General features: G+C 42.0%; 2 protein-coding genes across 5 annotated transcripts; one reads left to right on the top strand and one right to left on the bottom strand.

Annotated features, from left to right (window-relative positions):
• Positions 1 to 37: 37 nt before the first annotated feature.
• LOC126641588 (solute carrier family 2, facilitated glucose transporter member 11-like) lies at positions 38 to 11714 on the bottom strand. Of its 4 annotated transcripts, XM_050318467.1 has the most exons (13): positions 11568 to 11601; positions 11157 to 11247; positions 9108 to 9206; positions 7331 to 7491; positions 6516 to 6640; positions 6146 to 6275; positions 5485 to 5633; positions 4122 to 4309; positions 3505 to 3615; positions 3293 to 3394; positions 2736 to 2811; positions 2139 to 2266; positions 38 to 1195 (listed from the first exon to the last, which is right to left on the bottom strand). In XM_050318467.1, exons 2-13 carry the CDS (start codon positions 11208 to 11210, stop codon positions 977 to 979), a joined length of 1542 nt encoding a protein of 513 aa, XP_050174424.1. In that variant the 5' UTR covers positions 11211 to 11247; positions 11568 to 11601; the 3' UTR covers positions 38 to 976. The 4 variants fall into 4 exon arrangements, with proteins under 4 accessions (XP_050174424.1, XP_050174425.1, XP_050174423.1 ...); XM_050318468.1 differs by lacking the exon at positions 11157 to 11247 and having other exon boundaries at positions 11568 to 11714; XM_050318466.1 differs by lacking the exon at positions 11568 to 11601 and having other exon boundaries at positions 9314 to 11552.
• A 334-nt stretch (positions 11715 to 12048) lies between these two features.
• On the top strand, positions 12049 to 18942 carry CCDC117 (coiled-coil domain containing 117). Its single transcript, XM_050318597.1, has 5 exons — positions 12049 to 12170; positions 12270 to 12568; positions 13261 to 13311; positions 13653 to 13886; positions 15969 to 18942. The coding sequence occupies exons 2-5, from the start codon at positions 12276 to 12278 to the stop codon at positions 16219 to 16221; spliced, it is 831 nt and encodes a 276-aa protein (XP_050174554.1). The 5' UTR covers positions 12049 to 12170; positions 12270 to 12275; the 3' UTR covers positions 16222 to 18942.
• The last annotated feature ends 1709 nt before the right edge of the window (positions 18943 to 20651 follow it).

Here is a 20651-nt window from a genome sequence, read left to right as displayed (position 1 = left end):
CCAGTGCTTGCTGTGGCACTTCCATATCAGATGGAATTTGAAAATGCTTACAACCAGGAAAAGTTGTACTGGGTAAGGTGGGCCACTGTCCTGGCAGCTACAGGTATGGAAACAAGGGCCAGAAAGGCACACAAATGTCAGATATAAGTGAGATTTCTTACTTAGTGAAATATGAAGAATGTATTTTAAGTTGAGAAAGAGTCCTGGACAAAATGCTGGAGATAAGCAGAAAGGTCATTTAGTGTGTCCTGCAGGAGCTCTGTAGTCTCCTTGTGTGTGTTCCCTCACACCATCTTGAAAATTCTTTTAAGGTAGAAAGTACTTCATTCCTGTCATCTGTGCTCTCCACTACTGCATGCTTTTGGTATGTTGACCTCAGTCTGGCGAGAACTGACCTTCAAAACCCCAGAAACTGTTTAATTGGGATACAAGTCTTTATTACAAATACCAGTAATTCAGAGAGGTGCTGTACCATTGTTGTATAGTTACAATAGTAGGACTGGGTAAAGAAAGTGAAAAATGGCAACTAAATACCCACATTTGTACATAAACTGGAATATTTTAAATATTCTGAAAAAGTTTTCAGTAGGTGAGTTTTTGTTTGGGTTTTAACAAGAACTCTCTGTTTTGCTCAGTGAAGCATTTGGATGTGCCCAATGACCTGAACTGAAGATGGGGCTTTGAAATGCAAGAAGAGCCACTGAATTATCCACAGAAATCTGCCAGAGGTATCCCTGGCATTTCTGTGTCCCTACAGCATCAGGTTACAGCTAAATGTCAAGTCTTCTATGGGTAATATAATATGTTGTTAATAGTGTTTTAGCAATACATGTTTTAACAGCATTTCAGCAATACTAACTTGCCTTTAGTTACACTTCCTCTAAATACACAGGAGGATTTAATAAGGCATTTGATCATGTATTACATTCCTAATTTAGTTCATAATTCTCAGTGTTGTTCTGTTACAGCCATAAAATTACGCAGGACTTTTTAAAAATTTATCTTGAAGTTGTCTTCTTTCATAAAGCTCTGTTTCCTTTTTTCTGGTATTTCTTCCAAAATTAAGCTTGTGAAATTCCTTTTTGATTTCCAGAAAAGACTTGTTTTTTGTCTCAGGAATTACAAGGAAGATGAAAGCAGCAACAAAGGAGCACTCCAGTAAGAACACCAGAAAACAATACTGCTTAAGTCCATTCTGAAAATAAATGTGATTGCAACATATTTCAAGTGTAACAATAGGTTTGAGAAAATAAGCAGCTTTTTATTTCCATTCATACCTAACACTGCTGCTCAGATATTTTTAATAAAGTCATGCAATCTATCCTTTACATGTAACTTTTTAAATTTTTTTTTTTTTTTTTTTAGATAAAAGACTACCAAGTGCAGTGCAATAGACTGGGTAGTCTTTTATTTGAAAAAAATAAGATAAACCATTTGAACACTAATTCACAGTCTAGGGACAATTCAATGTTTACTTCTTAGCTGTCACATATTTTAAGATTATATGATTTATCTTTTTCTGGAATATTAGCATTTTTCAGTGCTGTACATTAAAAAAACCCAACTGTCTTATTGAGAAGCAGAGCTCAACCACAAAGAAAGAACAGGCAGATCCAAATACCCTGCTGCATGATGTTCCTGCAGGTTTTGCTCTCAAGAGCAAGTGCTACAACTTAAGATTCAAAACTGGACATTAAACCCTGTAATGCCTTTCCTAATAATCTGATCACAGAACCCTCTGTCAGTTCAGTGAGCCATCAGAGGTGGCCACCAGAGGTACTACCTTGCCTTTACTCTGCCATAAAAGCACAAGGCATTGTTAAAAAATGCATTATCTGAATCTGATTTTTTCTTTTTTTGATACTTTTCCTTTCTTTTAATCTGAACATGAAAACTACCCCCACACATTCCTTTTAATTTTCACTTATCACGTTTTATTGGTTTCTGTGAGATCTAAAAAATATTTTAAGACTGACTGAATCTAGTCAAACTCATTTGAGGGGCAGTGAGCATCCTGTTCAAGTGTCACTGAATAATGCACACAAGTGTATCTAATGCAATATAAACAATGGGATGGAACCTGGGAGCAGGTGAAATGGGTGGTGCAACCGTTAGGAAATTGTGCTGTGCATACTTACCACTATAAAGGGAAAGAGCATTCCAATTGTGAAGAAACTAATCCAACTAAGAGTCCCTCCGATCATGTAAGCAGCAGGACGTGAGGACTGTACAAATAACTCCGCTATCAGGGTGTTGGTTATGCCACCTGGGAATGGGTCAGAAACAGAACTAAATGTTCACCTGTGGTATTTCTAATGTCAGAAAAAAATGAGTTGTTTTTGAATATGCCACTAGCTGATCTATTATGATTCCTAACAGTGCACTTCTGAGGCTGCTGCCCTTGTAGGAAGGAGCCACTGAAACAGCCCCGTTTCAGCCACACTGCTCAGGGAGCAGGGCCCCATCTGAGGGGTCACAGCCTGTGTCTTGCTCTGTGTATAACTCCTTTGTTCTGAAGGGCAGAACTAAGCCCTCCCTCACACACAGCTGCCCCAGAAGGGTGCATGGTAAGCCTCAGTTTTGGGCTACAAGATGGGCTCACTTGGGTTCCTTAGCCAGAGCACCAGCAGCTGCACCACAAAGATGTCCCACCTGGTGCACACAGCAACACTGCTGACACCCCCTTTCCCTCCCACACCTTCCACCACTCGGACACACACGTTCCTGTGCAGTACCTGGTCCCAACCCAAAGCTCAAGATGAAGGCAAATATAGACATCATGCTCACGTAAGGCACCCAGGGGTACAGGTCCTGGAACAGAAGAGAATGAGAAGGTTTAGTTCAGATTTTGGTAAGCCAGTTTAAAAGTTTAGCTTAACAGTTACATTGCCTTTTGTATGTTACTGAAAGTAAGACCAGCAGTCACTCATGACTGTTTACAGCTAATTCATTTAACAGTACTGCTTTGGAGAATTTAAATAAGTGTTCATTCAATAATTTTTACTAAATTGTATCACAGAATCACATGATCGTAGTATGGTTTGGGTTGAAAGGGACCTTAAAGATCATCTAGTTCCCACTCCCCTTCCATAGGCAGGGACACCTTCCACTAGACCAGGTTCCTCCAAGCCCCATCCAACCTGGCCTTGGACACTTCCAGGGATGGGGCAGAAGAATTTCTCCCTGATACTCAATCTAACCTACTCTCTTACAGTTTAAACCCATTCCCCCTTATCCTGTCGCTTTTCACTCACTATAATCATAACACGTAATAGGAATGAGTCCTTTGCACCTGGTAAGTCAGAGAGAAGGTTAGAACAATGCACCAGAGGGTCATGAGGAGATAACCCCCAATGATGAGGTATCTTCTTCCCACGTAGTCTATCAGTAAACCCTGTGGACAAGACATAATATTCTGTTAATATACTCATCTCATTTTTACCAATGTTCTTCAAGAAGCATCATTACTCTTTGTGCTGGGAGGTAGAACAAATTGCTCCTTACACAGGAGAGGGCTGTGAGGCACTCACAAGCTCCAGTGCCGAGTGTCACATATGGGATTTTCTCAGCTGAGATCCCAGCTGCTTCAAAAATGTAAGTTGCATAGAAATAAATCTACAACAGAAAAAAAAAAAAAACAACAACAATGAGGCTTTCCTGGTAGTTAAAGCATTGACTGGAAACAAAGTCTAGTTCATACTCAACACACAGCTCAATGTATTTTATATTGTGAGAGTTACTAATCCCATGTAAGCACCAAAAGGAATCTGTTAAATTCATGTCTATGTAAGTATATTGCTATCAGAGAAGCAAGTAAAATTATTCAACTTATAATGCTTCATATTCCTAAACCAGACACAATAAGCTGATCCACCTTTATTTTCAGAAGAATGTAAACACAACTATCAAGTCATTCTTTAAAGAAATTTGCATACCAGAAACACAGAAATGAGAAAAAAAAATTAAGAAAAAGAGAAACACTGAAATAACGCAAGGATACTCTTTCCCACTTATCCCATTTCTCTGAGCTTCTGTAAGCAGATCCTTTGTGTTAACAAATGGTCGAAAAACAGATGGGAATTAAACCATTATTTAAGCTGTTAATTCATATGAAATCTTACAGCATTTATCCCACTGAGCTGTTGGCCTATGGTCATCACAATCACGGTGATGAGCTGCCATCTCACACCGCGATCGGTGAATAACTGCCAGGGCTTCTTGGGCTTCTCCCCATCTAAGGCAGAAGATTCCCGCTGGATGTCTTCCATCTCCCTTCGATACTCTGCAGAGCCATGAAATCGCTTCAAAGCTAAAAAATAGAAGAAAATAATTTCCTTTATGTTTGCCTATTAACCACAACTCCTGGAAAATCATCTCTTTCCACAATAACCAGGCTTTTGCTAGGATATGAAAACTTTTGTTTTGTGACTTGTTTTTCCTTGCTGGTTTTTCAGCATTTTTTGCTGTAGTGGATTTGGAGGATTCTTGGCATTCCTTTACTCTTTTTCTGAGGAATATCTGACCTTGAAATACAAAATATTTTGTATCTCATCCCCAGACCTCCAAATAGTCTTTTCATCTGCGGACACTCTTACCAGTTTGAAATGTTTTGCTTATATTCTAGGCAGAAATAAAATAAATTTCTTGTGATATTTAGCTTCTTCTTGCAGTACAAAGAGAACTGTGTAATTTCAGGGGGAAAAAAATCACAACTAATCTGAATTTCTGTCTTTCAAATTCTTCTTGTAGTGTGTGGGCTTCATGTGCTCCTTTCTGCAGGACTGCAAAGCTATGAAAGTACAGTTGTTTCTTGAGTAGGGTTTGAATAAAAGAAGAGCAATCATAGATCTCTCAAAGGTAAAGGGAAAAGTTTAAGCTGTCATAGTTCTCCTACCTGATATAAAAAGGGAAAATAAAGGTATTTAAAAGGTAACTGTTCAGAAAATGGAGGATTTAGGAGTTTTCTGCTCAAATAGCCAGTGAACACTCTTTTTCAGTAAAAAGCTCTCCAACTTTTCAGCTACTTATGCCATCTCCTTTTTAGTTCTTTCCTACTATTTCTTACAGGAAAAGTACAACACTACCACTGAAAGGAAGAAAATATCTAATGTCATTAGTACTTAATCTGTGACGTGACCTGAGAAATGAGCAATCCAGTGAGAGGTCCAGTAATTCACAGATGTTACTTTGTCAAAAGAAAAAGTTTAGAAAGAGAAGAGAAAACCTTTAGAAATTTCACTGAAGAGTAACAAAACATGAAGTTATATTTGAAACAGGACAATAAAATTTTGTTCACAATCCATTACAGGCTCCTGAGTTCCACAATCCCTTTTTCCACATAAGCTCACTGGAAGAAAAACATGGGCCAAAAAGCACTAGGTGATATAACTGTGCTGTGTAGATGAAGATACAAGGAGAATCTGGAACCCAATCTACTCATTGTACCCTTCTGAAGACACAGAAAGTATAGATGTTGGATATTACCTTTGGCACAGCTCAGCTCATCACCTCTGTCAATAAGAAGGTATCTGGGACTTTCAGGAAACCACGGCAGGAATAAAAGTTGGGCAAATGCTGGAAAACAGCTGCTGGATAGCAACAGAGGCCAGTGCTTTTCTCCACCTAGTAATTCCCTGTGTGAAAAAGAAGGTGTGGGAAAAGAAGGTAAAGAATTATAATAATCAGCTACTGGTTACTATGAATGCAGTCTCTGCTCTTGGAACTTAAGATCCCGCTGTATGAAGGCCCAGCAACGTCCTCTGATCTCGCTGGGGACAAAACCAGTGGCAGTGCTACGGCACAGAAACAAGGAGTGCTTTGCTCCCAAGCCCTGGCTTGTGAACATTCACTGTCTCCAGCAAGAAACTGGTAGAAAACATGGACTCAGCACAGATGTGCCTGTATTATTGATGCTGGTCTGGCTGACCCATCTAAACTGAGACTACTTCCCTAGGGAGACAGTGCTGATGGCTGCCAGTTGTAGGAATAAGGTGACCAAAGCAGGGTTTTCTTCCTCCAGGGGGACCCTCCCAGTGAATTCTAATGCTACAATGGCACAAGGAATGTTCTGCAAGGAGCTGCAGGAAACTGGAATTTGTTACATGGGAGTAACACAAAACAGGAAAAAAAAAAAAGTATTTCTAACCTCAAACCAATTATTTGTCCTGTCAGAATCCCCCCAGTCAGAAAGATGGAAGTCCCCATGGCCAAGCCTCCTCTTAGATGTTTTGGGGCAATCTCCCCAATATACAAAGGCTGCACACAGAACCCAATACCTGCAAGTAAATGAAAGAACATTTACCTATCAATAGAAATTACTTTGCAAACAGTTACTAAACCAAAACAGGAAGGAAATCAGACTTAGTTAATTTCCTATTAATTTAGCTGCCTTCAGATTCCAAGTTAGACTACAGAACATTTTTGTCATAAACACATATAAAACCTAAAGAATCAGCAGTAACAATAATTTATCATTCACCATAGTTTATTGAGAGTAGGAATAGGGAATCATTCACCTGTATTTATGCCAATCAAAAACCTTCCAGCAATCAGTAACTCAAACAATCCTGTAGGATAACTGAGCCCCATTAAAATGGAAGCTAGTATTGCTATAATATTATTCATCAAAAGAGCTCCTTTCCTACAGAGGAGGAAAAAACAAAAAATAACAACAATAATGAAACAAATAAAACAGACACCACCACAACCAAACCATTTGAAATAAACAAACAAAATCAAAACAAAAAACAAACAAACAAACAAACAAACAAAAAACTAAAAAAGACAACCAGACACTAAAGAAATCTGCCAAAACATGTTTTTTAAAAAGTTTTCCTTTCTGGTAATATGGGAAAAAGTGGGCTTTATACTGAAGAAACGTGCTATTCCCTGGAAACCCAAACATCTGATGAAACTGATTGTGGTTTTTAAAATGTCTAAACATAATAATAATAATGCATAAATATGACAGAATGTCTGACAAGATAGGAGCAGGGTTTGTTCATTTACACACACACAAAGTGCAACGGATGAGGCAGCATGTGCTTACTGGCACAAAGGCTTCAAATGGGGTGGGGGGACACCCATGTTTGCAAATGTGTTCTCCTACTGAGAAGACTAAACTGGAAGGTTATACAATTCAGGCCTCATCCTTTAAAGTCACGTTGGAATAAACTGTAAAATTCTGCCAGAAAACTCTTCTGAAGTGAAAAACATGTATAGACACTGAAGGTACTCTTTTATCCCATTCTTTTTCCATTTATTTTCTTTCTATTGCAGTAAGAAGGTCGGAGAAGCAAACATGCTGCTATATGCCTGCTGCTGCACTGACCTGCCCAGGCGAATTGCCATGCTGCCTCCCATCAGCGCTCCACACAGGCCTCCAAGGGAAAAGATAGAAGCAATGACAGACCAAAGAAAAGTCAGCAAATCTGGATTGAGTTCCTTCTGATAACGACTAGTCCAGGTTTCGTTTAAGAACTTGTGTATATGCTGCAGTAGAAAAGAATGATGAATGTGTAGCATGATGTGCAGCCCTACAGCACAGCACTACAAATAACTTGCACCCCAATCCTGAAAACCAATTCTGGGAGCTAACAAAAGGTATCATCTTATTTGTATTATATTAAAAACACCAATGTCTGGCAGAATCTTCCTTGACCGCAGCACTGTTTCCTGCTCCTCGCACACATCAAAGGCCACTGAGCAGCTCTGCTTTGTGCCTGGCTCAGGCAGCCTGTGCTGCACCACAGGAGAAACACCAGCCGGCCACACTGCCATGAAGAGAGCTCTGAGGTCCTTCTGCACGAGGGAGGGGACGGCAGGTGATTGGTCCAACTGATATTAGGAACACCTCAGAGCACAGAGGCCTTACAACCTAAAATATTGTACAGTCAGGAGACTCATTTTGACACTTGATCTAAATCCTCCTGCCTTAGTGTAGTCCAACAAGTCATAATAAAATCCCTTTTGCAACTCTAATAATACTCCACCTTTCTTACAGTATTCATGCGTCAGAACTTTTACACTGTTACCCTAAATGCTTGGTCTCCTAAAATTTGTCTTAAGAAACTCCTGAACTGACATTATATGTAATAATAGAGTACAGATAAAATAAATAAATAATAAAATACAGATAAAAATAAATAAAAGAACTCCTGTTCTTTGCCAGTAAATGAAGACTTTACAGAAGGACAAAGTTCCTGGACTGTCCCTCTGTTTCCAGCATATTACATGTTCTTTCACAAACAGCTTCTTTTAAGCTTTGTAAAAAGCATACAGTGTTACAGCAAATTCAGTCTTCACAGTTTCACAAGCAAATCAATCAGCTGATGGCAGAAAATTACACCCATCACTTTCACAAGACCATTTGCTCAGATCCTTGAGTCATCTACAAAATAGGCAAAATTCTTAAGGCCCTGGCAAAGGATGCACAAATAACAAGTAGATGAAAATACCTACAAGTTACTCAGCCACTACAGATGCAACTTTTTGACTCCCTAAGAAGATCTGTTTCAGTAAGCTGCCTTGTGATGGACAACTATCCTTTCTCCCTGTTATCCACTGACAGGATGTGTGGGAATGGTTCCAAGCTGTGTCAGGGGAGGCTTAAACTTGACATTAGGAGAAACAGTGGTGACATCCTACAGAAACACTGGAACAGGCTTCCTAGAGAAGTGGTCAATGCCCCAAAAGCATTTGGACAATGCCCTTAGTAACATGCTTTAACTTTTGGTCAGCCCTGAAGTGCTCAAGCAGCTGGACTAGGTTGTCGTTGTATGTCCCTTCCAACTGAAAATATTCTCTTCTATTCCATTCTTAATGTTCTGGGCTATTTTAGTCAAAGTCGTAACTGAAAAAGATATTTATTCAGTTAATCCTTCTAAAACATACTTAGCAGAGGTATTTATGTGGCCTATTTGGCACCTTTATCTGACACAGAACACCTCTGATGGGAGGTGCTCCTAAAGAAATTCACACGAAACCCTTTGGGAAATCAACAAGAATCTTTCATGTGAGAGGAAGCCTGCTTTGGTTCCCACTGCACATTTGGCCTCTTGGCCAAGTTAGAGAGGAAACAGCCCTGTGAACAAGAGATGAGCTTTTACCTGTGTGGGTGCATTGATAATGGAGACATTATACCCATACTGAAAGGTCCCTCCAATTCCAACAGCACAAACAGCCAGGAACAATGTCCAGCTGGGGAGCTAGAGAACAAAAGAAAGCATAATGGGTGTGAAAAGAGAGAGGTCTTTGAACACACATGCATGTCATATCTAGGAGAGAATCATGGGGAAATACATCATGTTTTTACTTTGGAACAGTGAAAATATTTGTTCAGGAAACTGCATGAACTCCCAAATGACTCCAGCAGGAGAAGCATTTCACGCTGACTTCGGCCATGATCGTTAACAGCCTTTAGAGTTGCCACAATCACAAGTCTCCAGATTTAAGCGTAGGCAACATAACCACTGCAGATTTTATTGGAAACTCTGTAAATGCTTTTCACATGAGCCACACTGCCCAGGGTGTCTGTTTTTAATGAAAGAATGAAAGGACTGTTTATGTTTGGTGTTAGAGGCACTATGATTCAGTATAAGAATTAAACCAAATCCCAGTTTCTTTGCCACACATTTCAACCAAGATGTGAGAAATAACAGTATTTTATTTCCCACTGCAAGTCCCTAAAATGATTACTCAATGTCTGCAAGCTGGCAGTTACTAAGCCCTAGTATCTTAAATGACAACATAATGTTCACTGATAATAGTATTCACTCTGAAATATATTGGCATGTGGTTTTTAATTTTTCAATACTGATTACCTAGTTACATTCCTAAATCAGTATTTATAAACTAAAATTAACAGAGTCACAGATTCATCGGGTTTAAGGCCAATACAAACTACTATAATGATACATTTAAATCTCAGAAGTCTAACTGGTCATAAAACATCATACTTTGGATGAGACCTCTGGGTCAAAGATCTCCAGAGGTTTGTACAGTGTTTGGTTTCTCATGTGGTGCTTTCTGACTCTATTTTTTACTGAATATGATCGTACTAAAAATAACATCCAGTTCGAACATCTAGCAACCCTTTCATTTAAAATTAAGTCCTAATTTCATCTCATAGTACCTTATTGTCTAACTTCAGCTGGACACGACGACGTCTCCTATACTAAAGGCACTTCAGTGATCAAATTTCCCCTTCCTTCATATATATTGTACATAATTTTTTTATAAACTTGTACTCCCTGAATTTCTCATTGCAAGGTATGTAGACTAATTCTTCATCATTCTCATTCTTGGGCCAGTTCCCAGAAATGCTGAGTTATTCCAGATACTGTACTGTAGTCTGAAAGAGCTGTGTCTTTCCTAAAGATAATTCACCAAAACTTCCTTGCTTCAGGACTAAAACTCAGAAGTTGAAATTAATCTTAATAAAGTAAAATGCAATTAACATTTCCTTACAGTTTCCAAGAATAAAAAGTGTCTCTCAAAATTACAAGCAAAGCAATGAATCAAGAGTAATATATAAGGGCTGTAGTGAGTATGCTAGAAAAAATAAAGCTAGAGGGGGTAAATACTGGCACTGCACACTCAGACCTTTCCGTTAACCAAGTACTGTAAGCGTATTTTGTGTGTCTCATGGGTACAACCTGGAATCTAGAAAAGACAGAAAATAAACAAACAAACAACCCAAAATCATTAACATACATCACATAAGTTTTCTTATGACAGATGTTTTGTTCATCCTGCCCAAAATCAGCCGGCTCATTACACTGATATGTTGTCTCACATTGGAGTTTGGGCCCCAATTTCTTGGTGAAAGCACAGACAATACCCTCATCTGTTCTGTATGCTACTGAACTCCTGACAGTTTAGAAGCACTTTCACCTTATCTCAGAAACACAACACAAACAAAATTCAATTTACATTCAATGTAGAACATGAGAATGAGAAAACGTGCTTTTATAGCTTCCATTGTATAACACAGATAGGTGTTCAAGAAAGCACTAAACTTTATCAGCCTAATCCCCTAATGTTTTTCTATTTAAAAGCTGACAGAAACATCAGTGCATTTCACATTTGTGCATCACTGCTAAAACCACAAACTCCCAGCAAGATCCACCTTCTGAGGCCAGGACAGTTCTGCTTACCTTGCTGGGCGAGCTAGACCCTCTGAGCAGCGGCTGGTGCTCCATTCTGAGCATGGGCTGAATTGGATTTCCTTTGCAAAATTTAGTAAGACTACATCACAGGAACAAAAGGTGCCAGAGAAATTAGGTTACTATTGTATTAGGACATAGCTGGGTTTTGTTGGTTTGTTTTTCTGAGGGTTTTTCGGTTGCCTCTGGGGTTTTTTTGTTTTGTTGTTTAGTTTTGGGGGTTTTTTTGCTGTTGGGACTTTTCCTAAACTTTTCTCTGACAGAAGCGTTCAACTTCGCTAAAGCCTCACAGCAGCCAGGGATTGCTTTCCCACCTCTAACACCGCTGCACACGCACTGTCCCCCTCCAACTCCGCGCAGAACCCGCAGCCTCCCGCCCCCAGCACACGAACGGGCGGTTACCGTCTGCCTCGGCGCCATCCCTCGCTCTCGCCGCCTCCCCAACAGCGACTGAGCTCCTCAGCTGACCGGGATTTGGCTGCGGGGCAGCGCCCGCCCCGCCGCGGGGATTAGGCAGGACCGCGGGCAAGAGTGGGGCTGTCTCGGCACTGCCCGGGGAGGGAGGGGACCCCACGGCCCCCATGGCCACGGCCGGGACTGCGCCCCCCGGACTGCGGCTCCCACAGCGCCCGCAGCCTCTGCGGCACCCGGGACTCCCACAGCGCCCGCGACTCCCACAGCGCCCGGGATTCCCACAGCGCCCGGGATTCCCACAGCGCCCGGGATTCCCATAGCGCCCGGGACTACGATTCCCATAGCGCCCGGGATTCCCATAGTGCCCGGGATTCCCATAGCGCCCGGGACTACAGCTCCCACAGCACCCGGTACTACGATTCCCACAGCGCCCGGGACTACAACTCCCACAGCGCCCGGGACTACAACTCCCACAGCGCCCGGGACTACGATTCCCACAGTGCTCGCGGATTCTCCTCTGATCGTAGCGAAAGGCCTGGAAAGGACGCGGGCTCTGTCGGCGGCTCCAGCTGGGGGCCCGGCCCGGGCAGGGTGAGCGCTGCGGGCCGGGGCGGTTCGGCGCGGGGCTCCTGCGGGAGCGCCTCGGGCCGGTCCGGCGGGTTTTTGACGTGCGTTTTTTTACACCCGCAGCAGGAAATGGCAGCGCTCGGCAGATCCTGCCAGGGCATCCCGGCCGGCCCGGCCGTGGAGCTCCCTCCGGCTCCGGCCGCTGCCCCGGACCGACACGGGCCGCATCCCGGAGCCGGCGGCCACGGCCGTCTCCAGCCGCCCGGGATGGTCATGGCAGGGATCGGAAACAACGGCGCCGACGGATCGTCCGGCCTCTGTCTGCAGAGCAGCTTCGACCTGGCCTCCCTGGCCGCGCTCGGGAGCCACAACGAGGGGCTGACGGCGGCCCCGGTGGGATCCTTCACCAGGAGCCGCAGCCAGTGAGTGCCAAACCCCTTCCCTCAGGGCCGGTGCCGGAGGGCCGGCAGTGTCAAACGGCGGTGCTTGGCCAGGAGGGGTGGATTTTGTTTCCTTCTAGCACTGCTTCACTGGTAGGAGGTTAGAATTGTATTGTGCTCATCTTACAGCCTTGAAGCTGGCTGGTGGGGGATAAAGGAGCCTTCTAAAAGGCGAGATAGGTGATCGAGTGTACCAGCGTCTTCACGTGCTTTTAAACTCATGTGTTTATTTATTTATTTATTTTTAAACTTGTTCTTTCTCATATGTAAGCACAAAACCCTTAAGTTATTCTATAAAACGCTGTGTTTTGGTCACATTTGAGTATGTCCCTAACAGACTCAAGTTGGATCATGTGTTGCTTCTTGAAGTAGTTGAATTTTAGCAAAAATTGATTTTGCTCCTTGTGGGAAAAAAAAATAACGTAAAGGAGGAGAAATTAGGATGGAATTGTGCTCAGAGAACTGAGCAATTACGGTTGCCTTTGACTTCCTTTGGAACAAAGTGCTCATTTATTGTCCAAAGCTTCCATTCCCTTTATGGCGGGTAATGTACCGCAACTGTTGCTCTTAGCTGCAAGTGAAATTTTAAAAAGGGGGGAAATATTTTTTAACACAGTCAGTGTCACTGGAAGATACAATTAGAAGCTGAATAACTATTTGTTTTTCTTCTGCAGTGTTTCTGTGCGCTATGGAAAGAAGCATAAGCTAGAAGAAGAGGCAGAAGGGTAAATTAATTTGTCTTTTATAGCCTGAAAAATCTTAATTTGCTTTTTTTGTTCTAAAACATTTAAGCTCATCTACAATGCAAACAGGAAGGGAACGTCTATCATAGTTTCCACTTGGAACTCTTCCCCTGAATTGTACATGAGCCTGAATCCATTTATGTTACCTAATCAATTGTGTAGCACTGATTTTCTTGCATGGGTACTCACATTTCACTAAGAGCAACACGGATTTATTTTCTTTGTTGAGGTTTTGCTGCTACAGTGTGTCAAAGCTGCTGAAATGCACATGACTTTCTGTAAGATGTCTTTTTTGACATTTGTAAACTTACTTTGTTTCCTAGTTGTCCTGTGCGGAAGAAGAGACTGACAGGAGCCAAAAATTGCCCTTTGAATCCCAACACTGAAGAATGGATTCTCTGTGCAGGTCAGCAGGCAGCTGGGGAGGTAGCAAGTCAATATGGTGGCAGCGGTCCTGAAACTGCCATGTTAGAAATTCCCTGTGAAGAAATGGATCAGACAATGGGGGAACAGCAATGCGAGGTTGCTCGCAGGAAACTTCAGGAAATTGAGGACAGGTAAATGCAGGGATTGAGTAGCCTGGCTTTGCTGAGCTTTCCCTTTTCTGGTGGGAGTTCAAGGGTAAATCTAGCACTCAGCAGTGTGATAACACTTCTGTGAGTCTGAGGTGAACCTTTTGTTCAACTGATTTCTTTTTAAGCTACCTATGGTTCTATGAGTCTTTGGACTGATACTGTGATCTGAAATCGAGGGTGCTAGAGCAGAAAATGCTGAATAAATAACCCCTGATCACAGTCATTATGCAGCAGCAATATATCATAATGGGGTTTAATGCTCTTCTTTGAGTGTCCAGAGCTCAGATTTTAACCAGTTATCTGGTCAGATTTGAGCTCAGCTTTTTTTCAACCAACTGCAGCTTGTTCTGTGATTCTTACTTAAAGTAGATGTGAATTTGTCAGCATAGAGAGTGGCACGAACCAGAGAGGTCTCTCTGCACATACGCAGTTAGGCTGAGGTTCATCGTGCTGATGGTGTGATGTGGGGTGATGGGGTGGCTGCAGAGAGACTGCTGCGGTCATTTAATAAATGTACTGTGCGTTCTGGCCCTCAAAAGATTTCTGGGGATGGCACGTGTGTGTATCAGTTGATTGCAGCTGAGCTAGTATTCTGGAATATCTAAAATGACCACTGCAAATGATTAGAAAAGCCAAAAGTTATAGAAATTTTAAAAGAAGGTTGTTTTTTTTTTAGATTATTACTCCACAGATGATGTGTGAGGGGAAACAAGGTACTGTTAGACTGGGGTCTTTTCATGCGTAAATCAGACTAGTGATATATGTCTTTATCTGCCCATGTCTGCTTTGGACATCTCAGAGGATTGTTCCCCATCCTTCCCAGCTACTCTGCTAAATTTTCTGTAAAAGGTTTACCAGAACCAAAGAAGATGCCTCCATTTTTTCTGAAGGCTTCAACATTTTGTGCTGATTTAATCTCAGAAGCTGGTGCGATGCTATGAAAAGTGAAGCACTGTATTCAGTACCTCTGCAATAATTCTTTAAAGTTCAGACATGGGGGATTGAGCAGGTGAAGCTACTGCATAGCTGACACTCACTCATGTAATGTGACCGAATCGTACAGTTTCCCCTGAAGGGAATTTATTTATTTTCTCTCAGTGTATGTTTGCACTGACACTGCTGGGATACCACAGGGATAACAAAGCCAGCTCAGGTACCAGAAGTGGCACAGCTGCTCGAGTGGCTTCTGTGCTAACAGTCCTTCTCAGGGTATTTTGGCCCAAGAGAGACTCACGTTAACACAGCCCCGCTGCTTCTGGTACCCAGCCTAGGTCAGAGATCTGCACAGTGCAGTGCACGTAGATGTGACTGTAGTCTGCAGTGGTTGTGCCTGATAACAGTATACTCAATAGTGTTTATTTCCCTCTTCCCCCTCCATTCCTAGGATAATTGATGAAGATGAGGAAGTTCATGCTGATGGAAATGTTAGCAATCTACCCACTCTTATCCTGTCAGATACCCTTAAAAAAGGGATGAAGAGGGATTTTGGTGAAGTCCTGACAAAGAAAATAATAGAATCTATGTAAGTTCTGGAGGAAATAATGGTGCTATGTAGCTAACACATGCAAATGAAAAGAGAGACCCCGTCTCATATTTGTGGAGATGTCCTTAATTTACTGCATGATGCAGCCAATGTTGTATAACAGACCACTCGTCTGTCAAAAGCAGGAAAAACTGTCCTAATGTAAAAAAATAAGTGTAACTGTAGTGGTCACCAAGTGTCTGTTTTGTTCTCCTCATTTCTACAGAGAGAAATTTGTTGATTAAACCATTATAAGCTTTAGTTTTATGTATATGAATTTTCAAAATGAGAAGGTCCTGAAGTGTGACCAACAGTGGTCATCAAGTTTTGTGCTAAAGAAAAGAGAGAAAATACAGGTTAGAACTAGAAGTAATGGAACTAGTTAAGGAAGAGGAAACTTAATGGGGGGGAAAAAGGCATATGGCTTCTGGAATACAGTTCCAGGCTAGCTCAAAGGATGAAGATACTCTCTGGTCTTCTGCATTTAATAGCTGTGCTTGGAGAACTTACTTAAATTTAACTGAAATTCTATCCCCTTCTAGGACCCGTCCTTCTATGGAGCTGGTGCTTTGGAAACCTCTTCCTGAAACTCTGACAGATAAACTGAAGTCTGTTTCTGTTAAGAACTTCAAGCAGCAGAGTACAGAAGGGTGTCAAACTAAGCAGCCAACACCGAGAGCTCCTTTTGACCCACAGACTGAAACGTTCCCTGTATCACAACAGACTGCCATGTCTCCAGATCCATATGCTAGTTTGGGAATATCTGGGTGTGCAGAAGAAGAAATGGAGTTGTAGATGCCAGATTTTAGATTGGAAGTGGTGAGCTTCTGATGCTTTTTGTTGGTGTTTTTTTATTCTTTCTGGTTTGATGTGTGAATCTGGAGTTTTATTATTTGTTTTTTGTTTTCTTATTAACAATCACAAGGACATGGTTTGGCCAGGAAACATCCCAAGATTTCTGTACTCCGATCTGTTAATTATTGTTATTTTTACTGAAAAGGTAATCCAGAGGCCTTTGGAACAAGGAAGCAGCTTTCCATCTTGCTTAATGGTGAAATATCCTCTTAATTGCCCTTGGTAAAGTATAAAATCTAAATATTGAATGTAACTGTGGCTTAAGCCATGTCTTTCACTTACTGAGCCATTAAGATTTTGGTGCACATACTATGCTTGGCCAGTTGGTTTAATTTGAATTACAAAAGGGTATGTAAAAGAAGAAATACTTTTGAATCTAGCCATAGGTAGAAAAGCAATCCCTATGGAAATACAGCTTTTCACACTATTTCATCTGTGGCTGGTTTGGACCTGATGTAAACTCAAATGTAGAAATTACACATCCTGTGGGGTGGTAGGGAAGGAATGTTGCAGCAAAAGTCTTTGTAGAAAGTAAAGCCAGCTTCTAACTTGCAGGATACCTGCTAACTTCAGTCATCTTTGGTCACTGGCTTCTAAATTTTGTTTGTGGGTTTTTGATGTCCCCCTCCCCAGATGATGCAAAGTCAGGAGAAAAGTGGTTCTGAGCCAAGAGATTCACTTTTTACATTGTGCTGAGATTCTTTGTATGCATCCAGTCAGAAAAGCCCGTTGAAGACACTGTTAACTTTTAATTAAATAAACGCCATCCTTTTATTTGGATAAACATGGTAAGTAAATCAGATGACAGGGAGCTGCTTTCTGGCACAAAGAGGGTCAAATGCTGATTATTGTCTGTAGCCAAGTCCCAGCCTTTTGAGACTGCTGGCATTAGTGGTGAGGTAAAGAAGATGATTGTCTTCTTCCTGAGAGAATCTAGACTTTAAAGTTGAAGCCAGAACATGTGCCATTTAACGTAGTGTCACATTGTTTATACAATGTATGCCAAAAGAATTTTGTACCCTGCTTAGGGTGCCAAGGAAAGGAATCCACAATGAGCTATTACTTGTACCTTTTCTCAATGCACAGCAGTTCCATTTTGCTTGAAACCCTAAAGAAGGCAGAGAATCTTACCTTCTGTTCCTGAGTCCTTGAGCTTTCTCAGAAATGCCTGAACTGGGGCTTCTCGTAAGAAATTCCTTTCCAAGCAATGGGTTCTGTTCAGAGTCCTACAGCCAATCTAGTTTTGACATCTTGCTAACATAAAGGAGCAAGTACACAGTAATGCAGCTGCTCACATAAGAAAATCTACTCTTCCGTTGCACAGCTAGTTGATAATCTTTGTGATGATATTCTTTACTGTTAACACATAGCTGATAGTTTAAAATCAAGCTTCTCTTTTTGCATAAATCCTTTATTTCCTTCTAGTTGTTCAAAAGATACCCCTGTTTGTTAAGTCCTGTTTCTTTCAGCTTTTGTTGAAGGTTGGTTGAAGTTTTCTGTCTCTTGATAAAACTTTTCAGAGCTTCACTAAAAACATTCCAACATTTGAATAGTATTACTCTGGAAACCAGTACCATTCTGAAGATCCATTAAGTAGGCTGCACATGTTCTCCAATCTTGCTATGCCTAAATTCATTTCAGGGTCTGCTGTAAATCTCTTGCATGAACTGTGTACAGTTCCCCATGTATTATTAAGCTGTGCTTAAAATCTACAGCCTTTGATGTGCTCCACTGCTTGAGTATAAAGTAAAGCAATGCAGTTTGGAGAAGGCTGTAGTCCCTGCAGGTAGAAAATGTGTTGCCTCCAACTAATTAACTGGTTTTCAGCTTGCAGGATTATATTTAATTTATATTAAGGTTGGAAGTATTTTAGCTGAAAGCTCTGAATCCTAAATAAACTGAGAAGAAAGGATAAAAATTCAAAAATTTGATTCAACCATCTCAGCAACTCTGAAATTGCAGCAGAGGAGTAAAAAAACTCTAAGAAGCCTAAATATATCAAATCTAGATGCAGTTGTTTTCCTCTTTAAAGTGACAAATTGCATACCTGATTTGCAGAATACGAAAGTTTTGTAGATGCCTTTTAAGCATACTTTTTTCCTGTTAGATTTGTACCAAAGGTTGACTTTCAGAGGTGTCTCCTCCTAATTGTTTGATGCCAATAGGGCTTCACTGACCCATTATTCTGCCATCTGAAACAAGAATATAGCGGTGGACTATTGATGAAGACCATGAGATGGGGAAAAAACTGTCCAAGAATTTTGTTTTGGTAGAAAACATTTACTTTGTTTTTTCATAATTCACTTCTGCCCTTGTGATAGGAGACAGTGGGGCTGAATCGCTTAAATTGATGGGGGAGGAGAAGAGTGGGCTACAGTGAGAACTGAGTGTCAGGAGGACCGAGCAAGATCCTTGCCAATCACTTGGAGAGGATATGGGAGATCAAGCTCTGGGTGTTTTCAGACTTCTGTATTTGTGAGTTTTGTTGTTGTTGGCTTCCTTAAAAGACTTTTATTAATGCTGTTCACAAGCGGGATGGCAAATGTGATGCAGTATTAGAAAAAAACTTATTTTGAAATATGGAAGATCTGATTCTGGTCTGTCTTCTCTTGGGACCAAATCACCCTTTGTATGTCAGTTTTCAATAAATTTTTTAAAATATTTTTTAGATGACTGTGTTTCATTTCCAATAAAAGTGAAAACCTTGGGAGGAGGGTACCAAGGAACAGAATTTATTTTGGCATGGTCTCGGGACTGGATTTGTAATTATTCCAGGACCTGTGTCTTGTAACAGTCAGCTAGAACAGATGTGTGGCTGCTGTCACAGATCATTTATTTCATCAAATGCAGATGTAACCCATGTGAACCACTGGGTCTGGATCCTTGCTTGTGAGGCAAGTAGGACTCCAGAAGTCCGAGCAATCAGAAAGCAGTCACCCAAAGGAAGTATGCTGCAGTGTGAGAGCTCCTGCTCCCTGCATGTTACCCTTCCCTTACTACCTTAGCTTTGCCTGGGTTGAGTTTAATTTGGCATCTCTCAGCTACAGGAAGATCTCAGATTAAAGATCCTTGGCTAAGAGTTTAGATTCTCACACTTTAATCTGTACTCTATAAATACATATATTAAAAAGAACCTTATCCTGCCTTAGTAGCACTTAAGCAGACTTGATTCTACTAAAAACTAAATACTAGTGCTTACAGAAATTCTGAATGCTTTTAGGCTTCTAGATGCCCAACAAGAACTAGTTGTGAGTTTTTAGTGGAAGGGATCTCAATAAATATTAAGTTTTGGAACCCAGTGCTTCCAGTACGTCAGGATAAAGCATGCCAGGATACAGCCTTGAAGTTGAAAAAGGGGAAGCAAAACAGTGTAAACTGAACATTTCTGCAGGGTTTGGATGTTAAACAGCCCTTCCCAGTGCGATGGAAACGTGACCGTCACACGGTTTTCCCTGAATTCTTGGAGCCGCGAGGGGCGGGGGCCCCGCGGGCGGCGCTGCCGGCGGGTCCCGCCCCAGGGCGGGCCTCGGGAACCGGCACCGGGAACAGGCTCGGCTGGGAATTGTGTGTTCCACCTCTGGCATCCCCCTCACGCTCCGGTCAGGACAGCGATGGACCCAGGTCTAGCCCTCCGGACACCCACGGGACTGCGTGGTGCCCACGGGCGCCGACACGAGCTGCCTGGGGGGAAGAGCCGCAGTCACATCAAGTGCAACCCGTGATCCAACATCACCACGGTAATCAGACCACGGGCATGAAGTGCCACATCCAGTCTCACCTTAAAACCCTCCAGGGACGGTGAATCCACCAGCTGCCCGGGCAGCCCATTCCAATGTCTGATTACTCCCCGCCCTGAGGTGTTTTGAGCCACAGGACAGATGTGCTTTCCCTGCCTGCAGAAGTAGGACGTGCTGCAGGGCAGTTACTCCTCCAGCAGAAGGCAGCAGCTTTCTGCTCCATACCGCACATCCCGTGCCTTTTGCCTCGTACCCACGGACGGTTCTGAGGATCACGGTGCTCTGGGTCAGTGACAACAGGCAGCTGCTGCAGTGACAGAGGAGAAAAGGGAATCTCCGCCCCTGCTGTGGGTGCAGCCTTGGCTTCAAAGCACTTGGCTGCTCTAGGGCAAGCTTGTAAATTGAATTAAGTTTACAGGGTACCCAAAAAAGCTTACACGGGCAGCTATCAAAACTACACTTTACTCAAGATGCTGGTTCAAACCACCACAAACTACTCAAATGAATCAAAGCAATTTAAAATCTCAAAGTTGTGAGCACTGATCTTTCTTAAACCACTGACTCAGAATAATTACTGGAGCAGAACCTTGCCTAAGAGCTGAGAACTGCAGTTTGGCTGGCTTAAGAACAAAG

This window comes from Myiozetetes cayanensis, unplaced genomic scaffold (genome assembly GCF_022539395.1).
Source record: "Myiozetetes cayanensis isolate MyiCay16 unplaced genomic scaffold, myiCay2020 scf21, whole genome shotgun sequence".
Classification (NCBI taxonomy): Eukaryota; Metazoa; Chordata; class Aves; order Passeriformes; family Tyrannidae; genus Myiozetetes; species Myiozetetes cayanensis.
This window is presented reverse-complemented; position numbering and strand designations above follow the sequence as displayed.